Source organism: Typopeltis vanoorti, chromosome 7 (assembly GCF_054136105.1).
Source record: "Typopeltis vanoorti isolate ZY-2024b chromosome 7, IOZ_Tvanoo_1.0, whole genome shotgun sequence".
Lineage (NCBI taxonomy): Eukaryota > Metazoa > Arthropoda > Arachnida > Uropygi > Thelyphonidae > Typopeltis > Typopeltis vanoorti.
In genome coordinates, this window is record NC_143555.1 from 91439418 (window position 1) to 91454436 (window position 15019).

The window sequence follows — 15019 nt, forward strand, 5'->3', positions numbered from 1 at the left end:
GCCCAGCTTCCATGGATGTCCCCTAGTCCTCCCACCATCAGTCCTGTTCTCAAAAATATCCTCTGAATTAATCCTTTAGAAACCAATTTCTGCAACCTACAAATCTTCAACCTGTTTTCATAAGGTTCATTCCATAGACCTGCTATCATCTTGGTCACTCGCCTCTGGATCCTCTCAACCAACTCCCCATCAAGAAGAAACCTAGGTGACCAGATCTGGGTACAGTAATCAAGATGGGGTCTTATCAAGGCTCGATAGAGGAACAGTAACTTGCTTATCTCTGCTCGTCAAAGTATTCGTCAGCATCCAAGTGATTTGATGAGCTAATTTAGCCACTTTTGTGATGTGCGCCCTAAACTTCAACTCCCTATCCACTAACACTCCCAAGTCCCTGGCCTCATTAATCTCCTGGAGTGCAGTTCCACCAAAGTGATATACTGCTGCTAATCTTTTCACCCCCAAAATGCATAACCATACATATTGCCATATTAAATTGACATCCCTTTAGCCCAGACCTCCAATCTATCCAAATCATCCTGCAAAATTTTGATATCTTCTGCATTCACTATTGCCCTACCTAACTTAGCATCATCAGCAAACAAATGAACCGTTCCTCTGAGATCCTTCCCTATATTGTTAATGAACAAATTAAACAGCAGCAAACCAAGAACAGAACCCTGCAGCACACCACTAGTCATAGGCTGTATTTTGGACTCTACTCCTGAGTAAACTACTCTCTGGTATCTCTCCATCAACCACCCACCTATCCATCTCGTGAACCCTATATCCATTCCCATATATTGCAGTTTACGGATTAGACTTCCATGTGGTATTCTGTCAAAGACCTTAGCCAGGTCAAGCAGTATAACTGTAAACCCATTACCCTTATCCAGTTCAGCCGTCACTGTGTTATAATACGTGAGCAAGTTACTGAGGCATGACCTACCCTTCACAAAACCATGCTGTCCCCCATACAGTATCTCATTTTCATCAATCCATTCCTGTATTTTTCCCTTGACTACTTTCTCCAAGACCTTGACAACAACTCCTGATATGCTGATCGGTCGGTAATTTACAACAGTAGTCTTGGATCCTCCTTTATGCAGTGGAACTATTTTCCCATCTTTCCACACCTTCGGGACTAAACCAGACTTGAAACTCAGATTAAACAATAAGGCCAAGGGCACTGACAATTCTTTAGCCACTTCACGTAAGACCCGTGCTGATATACCATCCAATCCCACAGATGTATTCACATTAAGGTTCTGTAATAGACTATTCACCTCCACTTCATTCACCACAATTCCCATATAAACAATGGTTCCTTCATGCCTTCAACGTCACCACCTGGATGATATACTCTTGCAAAGTGCTCACTCAGTGATTCCACTATATCGACTGATTCAATGACCTCCCTACCATCGGCGTTCCTTAAAATCATTCTGCCTGTACAGTTTTTCTTTTACTAGCAGCATATTGAAAGAACTGTTTGGGATTCTCTTTAGCTTGCATGACTAATTTCCTTTCATAATCCGTTTTTGCTTTTCTCACCACACTCTGTACCCTTCTGGCCTGCGCTTTATACCGTTCATGTGCCTGCAGGTCACCTTTCTCCTTAAATTCCTTCCACAGTTGTTTCTTTTTCTGCAACTCAAGTTTAATGGTGTTATTCATCCATTTAACCCCTACTTGATTTACTATTCAGACTCTAGGTAGTCAGCCAGCCATACCCCTCCTGCAAATGCTCCCTGACCACTTCCCACGCCCTTGAAGTTTTACATGCCATGGCACTGAAAACCAAGCAATCTCCTAAGCTTGTCATTCTTGCCAGCACAGTAATTCCACATGTACCCTGTGTTAATCAAAAATTTCACACATTTAGCCACCTCCCAGGTCAAGACCCTATGATCACTCTCACCAATAGGTGGCAACATGGTCATATTCATTACAGTCAAATTCTCGGTGTTGTTGAAGTTTTGTTTTTCTTTGGTGAAGAACAAATACTGTGCCTCAATTTCATTATTATTATTATTATGATTATTATAATATCATAATAATATTATTTCTTGCTAGTCTTAAATATAGAGAAATTCTATGCATGCAAACTAACCTAGTTCCTATTTTTGTTCATTGTATTTATTCTCAATATAATTTTCAGGTACCATCAGGAAATCATTAACATGCTTTACCAAGGAATACAGTGCACATCATGTGGAATTCGTTTTAAAGAAGACCAAATGGTTCGGTATAGTCAACATCTTAACTGGCACATTCAAGTTAGCCATAGAGAAAAGAGTTGCACAAAGTTATCAAGAAATTGGTTTTATGTTGTTCAGGTAACCAGTTTCAATTTTTATCCTGAACTCTGAAAATCATCTTTTTTTATTTTTATTTTTATGATATATTACTTAGTTACATTGTCATTCTACCGATATATTAACATTTCACTGGATATACTTGCAGTTGTTTGTATCCACAAAAAGAATAATACGTAGGTAGTTTGAAGTTTTGTTTTTCTTTGGTGAAGAACAAATACTGTGCCTCAATTTCATTATTATTATTATTATTATTATTATTTTCATCATCATTATCAGAGTCAAAAGATCACTGTTGTACAAATAACTCATCGAATCATGCCTTAAATGAATTCATTGTCTCTGCACTCACCACGTTCTCAGATAACACATTCTAATCGCCCACCACTTTCCATGCAAAAAACATATATCCATCTCTGCATACACTCTCCTTATATAGCTTCTGGAGGTGGCCTCTTGTTCTCTCCTGTGTCTCCCCATCCCCCCCCCCTCCTGCATCAGCTGGATTATGCAAATTTTATTTCCTCAGTATTTCTTCATATTCTACATTACAGGGACCAGAAATCACTTTAGCTAATTGTTTCTGAGGATGACCAGATTTGTGTACAGTAATCCATGTGTGTGCTTGATCAAAGCCTTATACAAGAGATGGGTTGCATTTAAATGAATTTGGTGTGAATCGTCTGGAGAAACTGTCTACAGAGACAATTTCTGTGAGAATACAATCTGGAAACAGGGATATGAGAAGTCATGGTAGTCAGGGCAACTCAATGTAAAGGGAGTGGATTTTGGAAGCAGTAATTAATGCATGTGTGGGATAGTCAGCATAGAAATGGAATGACCTGGGATGCATGGGGAATAGTTAAAAAGGGGAGACTGATGAGGTAAAGTGTGAGCAAAGAGGAGCAAGTGTGGAGCAGTTGCAGCTGAAAGCAGCATGGATAGGACTGGATATAGATTAAGAAATGAATTGCTATGCTTGTTTATGAATGTCATAAACTCAATCAATTGCATCTCCCTTATTAGAAATAAGGGAGGTGCAATTGATTGAGTTTATTTACCAGAAAATAGTTGAAATAAGTGAAACTTGGTTGGATGAGAATGACAGCCTGACAGAAATGGAAATGGAAGAGCATGATGTTTTGTGTGAGTATAGGAAGGTCAAGAAGAGAGGGAAAGATGCCGATAGCAGAGGAATATGCCACACAAGGTTGAGATACAAGGGGGGGAAATAATGGCAGTGGTCTTGAAGTGGTATGGTATGAAGTGGAGGTAGGTAGAATGAGATAAAAAACAACAATTTAGGATGAGATATTTAATTGGAATGAGGAAGATAGAGACAAAGAACTGTATAGACAAATTAGCTTAGTGAGAAAGAGAAGGATGATCATTATGGATAATTTTAATTATGGTAATATTGATCGAAATGAAGAGATACATCAGGGAATAAGGAGAATGAATTTCTTGAATTCTTAAGGAAAAATTATCTTAAGCAATATGTCATGGAAGGACACACATGAGGACTGAGAGTTTTAGATCTAATCATATTATCAGAGGATGATTGCGAATAGAGTGTCTAATTTTTATCCATTTGTTGAGTGTGATCACCTAGATTTTAGCCAGTCCTATGAGAACTTCTGTGAGTAAAGAATATATGTGGAATCACAAAGCTATTGATCATGAAAAACTTAGATGACAACTCAGCACTATAGCATGGAAAGAAGAGTTGGAAAAAAGACATGCTGTTTTGGCACTGATCAAGAGATATTTTACAGCAGCAATATCTGAGTGTATTCCAAAGGTGAAAAAGGTAAATAAGGTAAGAGTAAAATGTATCAGTGAAGAGACTAAGTAAGCATTTGGAAAAAGAAGGCTTTATGAAGGCATTGCAAGATGAAGAGTAATAATCAGTTACATGATGAGTACAAAGATCAGACTAGGAGGTGACTGAGTTGGTAAGGACAGCAAAAAAATTGCATTATGAGCAGAAATTAAACAATCTAGCCAAGAAAAATCCTAGAATGCGTCAAGTAGAAGAAAGAATAATTTTGGGAGGATGATGTTAGTGGATGAAAATGTTAAATTGGTAACTGCTGCAGAGGATATAGTTTAAGTATTCAATTAGGAGTTTAATTGGGTATTTCATCCTCATGAATGCAACACCATGAGGAGCTTGATTAAAGAGGGTATAGTGGAGGAGGGTCTGATAGTGAATGGGCAGAGGTATATGAGGAATTAAGTCAACTTGATGCTAACAGGCAGTATGACTTGACAATATATCACTGTGTGTCTTAAAGGACAGCAAAAATCCTAGAGAGTTAAACATGCTGGTTTAAAATGAATCTTTTGCAGCAGGTCCCGAAGGAGTGGAAGGAGAGTAAAATTATCCTCTTTACAAAGGGGAAAGATAAGACTGATGCTACAAATTGTAGGCCAATCTGTGTGTCTAGGTTTGGTTAAAGTTTGGTTTAAAGTTAGAGGTTGGTGAGGGCTTGGATTCTGAATTGGGTTGATAATGGCAGTATTCTCTATGATAGCACTATGAGTTTATTAAAGGGAGTAATGTTTCAGTAATCTCCTTATGTACTACAGTGACAAATTTACTGGATCAGAGAGATGCATATGCAGAGGTATACTCAGATTTTTCAAAGGCCTTTAATAGACTGCCACACGACAAACAGTCAGCTAAATTGGAACAGATGAGATTGGATAAGAGACTAATGAGATGGATAAGTGATTGGCAGATTGTGTATGAGATGTAGTATCCCAAAATAGGAAAATCACTAGTGGTATGCTGCAGGGATCTAATTTGGAATCGTTATTGTTTAACTTTGTTGTGCCTCCTAGTGCAGTTGGAAGAACAGTGGGACATTATGCCCTTCAATTGGAAAAGACCCGAGTTCAATTCTTGTCACAACAAGAGGAATCTTTATATGGCCTTTTTAGTTGACTGTTAGTTAGCCTATCTCATATGGAGGTAGCAGGGTTTTTTATCCCTGGGCAAAAACAGGTGACTAGTGGTGTGCCGCAAGGTTCAGTGCTGGGACCACTACTCTTTAATTTGTACATGAATAATATAGGAAATAACCTGAAAGGAAATATTCAATTGTTTGCTGATTATGTGATATTAGGTAGAGTGATAGTTAATTGAGGTGATGTGGAGAGCTTGCAGGACAATTTAAATACGGTGTCAGTATGGGCAAAAGATAATGTGGGTGTCAATTTAATGTGGAGATATGTAAAGTTATACATTTTGGGATAAATAGATTACAAGCTGTATATGACATTGATGGAACTGTACTCCAGGAAATAGATGAAGCTAGATATCTAGGGTTGGTGATAAACTGAAAATTAGAATGTAGAGCAAATACTACTACTACTAAGGTTACTGAAGTAGCTCATAAAATTACTTGGTTATTAAAGAGCACACTAACAAGTAGAGATAAGGAAGTTGTTATTCCACTTTATAATGCCTTGATATGTCCACATCTGGATTACTGTGCCTCAGGTGTGGTCTCCTGGTAGAGTGATAGTTAATCAAGGGGAGGAGAAAGTGGCAGAAAAGATTCAGTGGTAGGTGACCAAGATGGTGAGTGGTTCTGGAATGCTTAAACCATCCTATGAGGATAGATTGAAGGTGTGTGTGTGTGTGGATTGTAGAAGCCGGTTGATAGGAGAAAAAAAAGAGGGGATGTGATAAAACATTTAAGTTACTTAAAGACTTTTATAGGATTGAAGCAGGGGAAATGTTTCAGCACTTGGCTAGAGGCCAGAACAAGCGGTCATCCCTCTTGAATAAAGTTGAATAAAGGTGTTAGTAGCAGTGTGAGGACTAGATTTTTTGCTTGGAGAGATGTGAATGAATGGAATGAAATGGGTTGCCAGAGTCAGTTGTTATTGCTTTATCTCTTAATGGGTTCAAGGAGCAGTATGATAGATTGTATGGATAGTTTGGGTCTCCTGCAAATGAGTTTTCGGACTCCATGGAGGTGCCCACACAATAATAATAATAATAATCTTTGCTTATTGTCTCAGCTCATCTCTGTCAAATCCAGGGAAGCACATGGTCTACCTTCCCTACCATACTGGTATCTTTTACTCTTCTCAACAACCTCATAACATCCATTCTCACATTCTCTTTGTTCTGAACCAAATCATTTGTTTCTGCTACCACTATCAACTCTTTTGCTCACTCTTTCTTTTTATATCCAACACCTCAGTCTCTCTGTTTATTCTTCCTCCAGAGAAAACAAACCTTGTGCACCTTCTCATTCAAAACACCTCTAATAATCAAATCTCCATACCATGCCCATTTCGTTACTCTCTCTCACATAGTCATCTTTCATTTCATTCTTTTCCACTCTTCCATATATTTCTACAGTTGTCCTCATTTTACTCTGTATACACTTCATCTCTTGCCTTATTATCTTCACCAACTCCACTTTTATTAAGTCTTGAATTACTTTCTTACTGGCATTCACACTCGCTCTTTTGCCATCCATCATACTCCAATGTATCTACACCACTTGTAGCCTCTCATTTTCCTTACTACCTGCTACTACTCATATTCTTACACTCTACATTCCCTTTCACTCTCGGTCCAATATTGCTTACTTCATATTCCTTACTCTGATTCAAAGATACCTAATAGACCATTAGCATGTCACACTTCTTGTATGCTCATACTCACTGATTCACTTCTCTTATTCAACCTTTCTAAATAAACATCCTCAACATCTCCCATGCATACATATTACATTCCTGCCAGCATATCATTCTTGAAAAATTCATGCTGCTCAAGTTATTCTTCTTTTGGTCCAATTTATGTAATAAATGTATTCATCCTATGTGGACAATTGAAGAATAATATATACACACTCCTTTTCTTAATCTGTCTCTAAGATTATGAGAGTAACATGAAAATCCTAAAACTTTCATATGACATGTCACTGGTTTTTTAGTCACCATCTCCATAGTTTTATCCAACTCTTCTAAGAAAAAAATTTAAATAAAAGTTCACATCTTTGTGCAGTCAGTACAAGACTGTTTGCACAATTTGCAGAAACTTGCAACAATCCCCTGTCTCAAGAAGTTACCTCATTGACCACTTGCTATCTGTTTGAGCTATGAAGTTACCTGAGATTGCTGTTAGCTAGTCTATGTTGATTGTACTATCAGTTATCTCAAGAAACATACAGGCATGCAAGATATCCATTGCAAATTGGGAGATGACATCAGAAGCCATGGAGCAAACTCATAATGGGATGTCGTTTAATAAATAAAAAATCTTTCCTTCTTTTCTTTTCTGTGTGTCATTTGGTGAGCGTGCTAAATGGAAAGAAGCATAATAAGTACAGGGAATGGATCTGAACAAGTAAAAAAAAAGTGATGTGGAAGAGTAAGGAAGGAGAGATTGAAATGGTGGTTTTATTATTATTATTATTATTATTATTATTATTATTATTATTATTATTATAACAGGTCTCCATGGAGTCAAAAGACTCATCTTGGGAGTCCTTTCTAGAAAACACAAAGTCTATTATACTACTCCTTGAACTCATTGACCATTCGTGCTCTCACCACTCTTTCAGGCAATGCATTCCATGGTTCAACCACCTTTCATCCTGGTTTTGAATGAAAATTTTTTTATTTATTAAATAGCATCCCATGATGAGTGTGGAGAAAGAGAAAACAAATGTGCAGGACAGACAGGGAAACACAACTTGAGAATAGTCGAGGCCCAAAGAGGAAGTGAATGTGTGAGTAGACAAAAAAGGAATGGGATAGTGTGGGATTATTATTATTATTCAGGCCTCCATGGAGTCAAAAGACTCATCATGGGAGGTACTTCCAAGGAAACACAAAGTCTATCATACCACTCCTTGAACTCATTAACCGTTCTTGCTCTCACGACTCTATCAGGCAATGCATTCCACGGTTCAACCACCCTCCATGCAAAGAAACCCCTCCTCACCCCTCTTGCTCACAGCTTCCTTTCGTAACTTCCAGGGATGGCCCCTTGTCATTGCTCCTTCCCACTGTTCCACCAAGCGAAAGAACTCCCCCAGTGTCAACCCTGTAATTACTTCTCAACAGTTTAAAAGTCTCAATCTATCTACCAAACTCTGCAGTCCACACATTCCCTCAGCAGATCCTCATAACTAACATTGTACAATTGTGATAATATGTTTGTTATCTGCTTCTACATCCTTTCCATGGTTAATTTATCCCCTTCAAATCCTGGGGACCAAATTTGAGAACAGTGTGGGCTGATCAGGGCTTTATACAATGGAATGACAACTCTTTAATCTCTTCAGGTCAGCATCCTTCTCAGTATTGCAGCAATCCTCTGGGTTACCTTCACTACCTTTTGCAATCCCTGAATTTCAGGTTTCCATCAATCATCACTCCTCAGATCTCTTGTCTCTCCTACTTCCTCCAGTACAGCTCCTCCAATCGATGTATCCCAAACTTCAAGACTTTACATTTTGTTGCATTAAACTGATACTCCCATTCATTTGCCTATCTGTCTAGTTTATTCAAATCCTCTTGCAGGGATGCACACAAATATGCACTATTACTAATAACCATTCCCAGCTTCACATCATCTGCAAACAACTGAATATCCCCCTGCAATCCACTGACAATGTCAGTGGATTGCAGGGGGGGTATTTAACCTTTATATCAATGACATAAAGATTAAACAATACAGGTATTGTTTAACCTTTATGTCATTATTGAGCCCTGTGGGACCCCACTTGTAATCTTCTGCCTCCTTTATATTGCACCACCATACACAACTCTCTGATACCTATAAGACAGCCAATCCTAAATCTAATTGACTAACCTGACATCCAAACCCATGTGCTGCAACTTAAATATCAGCTTATCATGTGGCATCCTGTCGAATGCCTTTGCAAAATAAAAAATAATGGCAGTATATGCCTTTCCCCTCATCAACTGCTCTTGTCACAACAAATCCATGTTGACTCTCACAGATAACATTACTCTCATCTGCCCAACGCTGTATATGGTCCCTCACTAATTTCTCCAAGATCTGAACAACTACTGATGAAACACAAACTGGACTATAATTAGACACTTCCAGTCTGCTACCACCCTTATGCAATGGCACTATCTTACCTTCCTTCCATTCCCTGAGTACCTTTCCCATAACCAGACTTTCACCAAAAAGCCACATCAGCGGAGCTGTCAGTTCTTTGGTACATTCTCTCAAAAACCCTTGGTGAAATACCATCCAGTCCCACAGCTTTACTGACATCCAGAGTATTCAGTATGAACACATTCTCCTCTTGCACCGCTAAACCTTACTTGAACAACTCCACTATGTCCTTTGCATCAGTCTATTCTCATTTTTATCCCACAAAGTCATTCTCCCACAATAATTTCTTCTCCTACTGGCCACATAGCTAAAAAATTCCCTAGGATTTTCTTTGGTTTAAGAGAGTTCCAGGATTGGATATCTGAGAGAGAGGAATGGCTAGAGAAAGACATGAAGAAGTCACATCTAATAAGTGGTATTACTGAAACTTGTTATTACTAAATCACTTAAGGAATTGACAATGTAGATACGAATATAAATTAAATTACACTTTAATAAATATTTCTGATATTTCAGCAACGTCATGTTGCCATCTTTAAAAGGAACTTACAAAAAAGGCACGTGCATGTGGTCACTACAACACAGTAACTGAGAATGAAGTGATGAAGCTATTGTTCTCCTAAAAGTCCTGATAGACTAAGTAGGTGTTCTTGGCCGTTGGGCTGAAGGTCTACTGATGTAAGCCTCCCAAATTTGGGGCAGTCTCATACAACCAAATTTGTTGAGGTTTGGAGAGTTTCTTAGGGCTGAGGCTGATTCCATAAATAGTCTTTCGAATTTGTATTTGCTACGGTGTATTACTGTAGCTTTCTTCCACCATATTCTGTGCTGTGTATCCAGAGCATGGTTTGCAAGACCAGAATGGCTGTACTTGTGAAAATGGATGTAGTCCTTGTGTTCAGAAATTCTGATATTTGCTGTCCTGCCTGTTTGGCCAAAGTAAGCCAGTTTACAGCTGCAAGGGACCTGGTATACACCAGGTAGGTCTAGGGGAAGTGGTTGGTCTTTAATGGAGTGGATAAGAGATGCCAATTTTCTGTATGGTCTGTAACAGGAGATCAAGTCATGTTTTTTTAAGATTTTGGTAATTTTTTCTGAGGTGCCTCGGATGTAGGGAATGGTGATGGATTTAGAGTAATCCTTGTTGTGGAGGGGGGGGGGTTTGTAGGTTTCAATATTTTTTGGATTTTTTTTAGGGGGGGGTAGTCATTGGCTGAGAAAGTATTGAGGATGTGATTTAGTTCAGTGTTTAGGGCCATGTTGTTAGAACAGATTAGTTTAGCCCTGTTGTATAGTGTTTTCACCACTCCATATTATTGTGAGTGGGGGGAGATTGTTGGTGAATGTATCTGCCTGTATGGGTGGGTTTTCTGTAAACAGAGAAAACCAAAGATCCATCAGGCTGGCGAGTGATTAGAGTGTCTAGGAAAGGGAGATGTTTTTTTCTTCTTTTTCTAAGGTGAACTGGATTCTGGGGTGTTGGTTGTTTAAGTGTGTTAAGAAGGAGAGGAGTGTATCAGAGCCATGTGGCCAAATAGCAAACAAATCATCAATAGCGCAGCAATATGGTTGGTTTTTGTGGGGCAGAGGCTAAGGCTTTTTCTTCAAAGGTCTCCATAAAGAAATTGGCCAAGGGTGGGGAAAGTGGTGAACCCATGGCTGTCCCCTCTATTTGTTTGTAGAATTTTCCCTGCCAAACGAAATAGCCTGAGTTCATTGTGAACTGAAATAGGGCTGAGATATCGGGAGAAAATTTAGCTTGGATTAGCTCTAAAGTTTCCTTGAGTGGAACATTTGTGAATAAGGAGGAGATGTCAAAGCTGACCATTATGTCAGTATGTTGGAGTGTAAGTTTTTCTATGCTGGCTTTGAAGTAGGCTGAGTTTTTTTATGTGTGATGGTGTGTTGCCAGTATAGTGTGTGAGTGCTTTGGCCAAATGTTTAGCTAATTTGTATGTGGGGGAATCAATGCCATCCACTATGGGATGGCATTGATTCCAAGAAGTGACATTCTTAAGAAGCCTGTGAAGTTTTCTGATTTGTGAGTTGGTGGGATTGTATTCGATAGGAAGGTAAGTAGCCCGATCTAATAGAAGATCATTAAGCTTACCTGTGTAGTCCTTTTGGTTAAGTGCTAAGTTGCATTTCATTTATCCACTTTGGTGATAACTATTTCTTTATTATTCTTCATTTCCTGCAGAGCTTTATATGCAGAGCTATACAGAGCTAGAGGGCACCATCAGGACTTTTAGGAGAACAATTGCTTCATCACTCCATTCTCAGTTACTGTGTTGTAGTGCCTACGTGCATGTGCCTTTTTTGTAAGTTCCTTTTGAAGATGGCAACGTGATGTTGCCGAAATATCAGAAATATTTATTAAAGTGTAATTTAATTTATATTTGTATCTACGTTGTCAATTCCTTACGTGATTTAGTAATGCATAACCAATGTATAAGCCTCTCTACGAGAATGAAACTTGTTATAGATTCAGAATTGAACTGTTATGTTGTATACAAATACTAGAAGTATGACAAACAAGGGGAACTAAATTATTTCATCAATTTGAGTTTGTTCACAAAAATTGTTGAAATAAGTGACCTCTGGTTGGATGCAGATCACATCTTAAGGAATGCAAAGAAGGATTTTTTTATTTATTAAATGGCATTTCATGATTGAAGGGTAAGATATTTGTTATTATTTCATGATACCTTCAAGGAGTTCATGGACTTATTTTTAGTCAGAACAGAGTTACATGTGTTATTCTGTTGAATGTCTTTGTGAAATTCAGTAGAATCATCATGTAGCCATTTCTTTTATCCAACTCAACTGTTACTCTATTATAAAAAGTTAGTAAACTACTAAGGCATGACCAACATCTTCACAAAGCCATGTTGCCCATAATACAGTATCATATTCTTTCCCACCCATTCTTGAATTATCTTTTTGAACAATATTTCCAGTACTTTTACTACCATGCCTAAGATACTGATTGGTCTATAATTTGCTACTGAGGTCTTAGAACCTCTCTTATGCAAGGAAATTATTTTGCCCTCTTTCCACTCCTTTGGAACTCTACCAGAGCTGAGACTTAAAGAGCTTAGACTGATATCCAGTTCTCTTGCACATTCCTGTAACATAAAGGATATTATTCAATGTACTATCTGCAAAATGTATGCCTTGCAGAGAGTGGTTGGAGTATGGTTAGATGATGATAGTAGAGTGAATATGTGCAGAAAATGCAAGGAAAATGAGGAATTAAAGTGTGTTTCAGGTCGTGAGTGTGATATTTTTGTCAAATTTCGAAATGTAGAAAATAGTGATATGACAGGAAATTGCGAGGTTGTACCAGAGAGCTGTGAGGGCAGCATAGAAAGTGAGAATGAAGGTATTAATACAGAGCAAATTAATGGTTTAACAGATAATAAAAAAAAGATGAGATAGATGCAATGAGTGAGATCACGCGGTTGAGCGGAGCGATATATAGGTTAAAGTGGCAGCTGGAGTATATGCACAAATGTCTACTGAGTGCACCAGCCAATAATAAAAAGTATGATAGGAAAAATAAGAGTATGATTGTGAATGTAAACAAAATGAACGAGTGAGTGCTGTATGGCGATTTGTTGGTATGAGGTGTGATAGTAGAGAATTTGACAAAATCATACCAACCTGGTGTGACCATTAAGGATGTATGTGAGTCTATTAGGGAGCAAAAGCAAAGGGTGAAAGAAATGATAGTGGTGGCAGGTATGAATGATTTGAAAGGAGATAAAATGGAAATGATAGAGGACCTGAAGGAATTGTTTGAGGTATCAAAAGAGAAGAGTGAGAGAGTTAGGATGATTAGTCTTTTGCCACGGTATGACAGTGAAGAGTTTAGAAGGAGGGTTATAATTGCAAATGACTTTATGTGTGGATTATGCAGGATGAGTGGTGTGGAATTTGTGGATGTGTGGAGTGAGTTCGATGAGCAAAAGGATCTATATAAGATGGATGGTTTTCATTTGAATGGATTCAGTGTAAGGAGAGTTGAAAAAGTGTTGTTGAATGAAGTGGATGTGCAGAATCAGAAAACTAGATTTATTAAGGTGGGGGGGAGTAGATATGCAGACCTTAGGGAGGCAGTTGAGTGCATGAATAAGTATAATATGCCTGGCGAATAAGAAGGACAACAAATCAGAATGGGATAGTTAGTATAAGGCATCAAGGTAGGGATTGGGCTAACGGGGGTCTGCAATTCATGTATACTAATGCTAGGAGTATTAGGAACAAGAAGGAAAAATTTTTGGCCAACCAAGGCCAAAAAGTTTGGCACTTCCAGACCACAGGTTAGTGGCATTAGTGAAACATGGCTGACTGAAGATGATATAGCTAGTGGGATTGAATGTGAAGGGTATAGTGTGTTCAGGAATGAAAGCAAGAATAAAATGGGGGGAGGAGTATTATTGATGATAGCTGATGAGCTGCAGCCAAGGAGAATAGAAGTTGAATTGCAGGATAGAGAAAAGAGCACATTTGAGGCCATTTGGTGTGAGATTGAGGCTAGCAGAATAAAATATACAATTGGGTGCTGCTATAGACCAGGTGATGAAAAAGAGGGTGGAGATAGTATGCATAAGCAAATAGAAGAAATGAGTGGAAGGAGGGTAATTATTATAGGAGATTTCAACTATGGTAGCATTGATTGGAGGGAGGAGAGGACACATGCAGGGCTGGCTCTACTGACGGTGCAACACGTGCATTTGCACAGGGTGACAAGCTTTTGGGAGCGGCAAAATCGGCCTAAAATACGAAAAATAAATCATAAAAAAAGTCATTTATTCCTTCTCTGTTGAAACCAGACTTCAGGAAGTCGTTAGTTAAATTTTTATATAATAAAACTTCATTGTACTGCATAATTTTTTTTTAAAAAAATCATAATCATAATAATGTAGTATTATGTTGCGTTTAATATCACACTGTTGACTATAGTAGAACACCTATTTTGCATTTATTTCCGATTGCATTGTTGGCCATGAGTTGACCTTGACTGAGGATAAATCTCATTTAACCAATGAGACCAAACAATCATAATGAGATAATTGGTTAAGAGTAAACCAGTTAAAGAAATAAGAATCAAAACACATAAATACAGACTGTATTTATGTATTTTGATAATACAGTTGTGCAGTGATTGTTAATAATATTTTTTGATACAGTTATTAGGATTTGGCTTTGAAAATAATTTTAACATTCCAATATGTCTGATAAAATTCAGTATAAATTTTTTTAATTCATACTGAAGAGATCCTTTGATTAAAAAAAAAAAACTATCAGGCACAGAACATCGCAAACGAAAATCGGAAAAGAACTCGATAGTCAGAAACAAAGCATAAATATCTAAAAGCAAAACTGAAACAGCTAATGTAGTACAAGAGAAAATAAGCAAAAGGACCAAAAACAAAATTTCTGAGCTCATGGCAAGTAGTACTTGCCAAGTACTTCTCATCCCAGTAATGTCGATATTAGTAGCAATTGATTTTAATTATCCATGCAGATGCACATTTTCAGAACAAAATTCCACCGTTAAAGGGTTAATTATCTC

General features: G+C 37.9%; 1 protein-coding gene across 2 annotated transcripts in view; it reads left to right on the forward strand.

The window, feature by feature from the left end:
- The window catches only part of LOC150104859 (uncharacterized), an 83057-nt gene that overhangs the window by 33610 nt on the left and 34428 nt on the right, over positions 1-15019 (forward strand). For both annotated transcript variants that reach the window (XM_090396016.1, XM_090396015.1), the window contains exon 2: positions 2159-2336. In XM_090396016.1, coding sequence (XP_090252142.1) covers positions 2181-2336 — 156 coding nt within the window. In that variant the 5' untranslated portion in view covers positions 2159-2180. The remainder of the gene's footprint in view (positions 1-2158; positions 2337-15019) is intronic.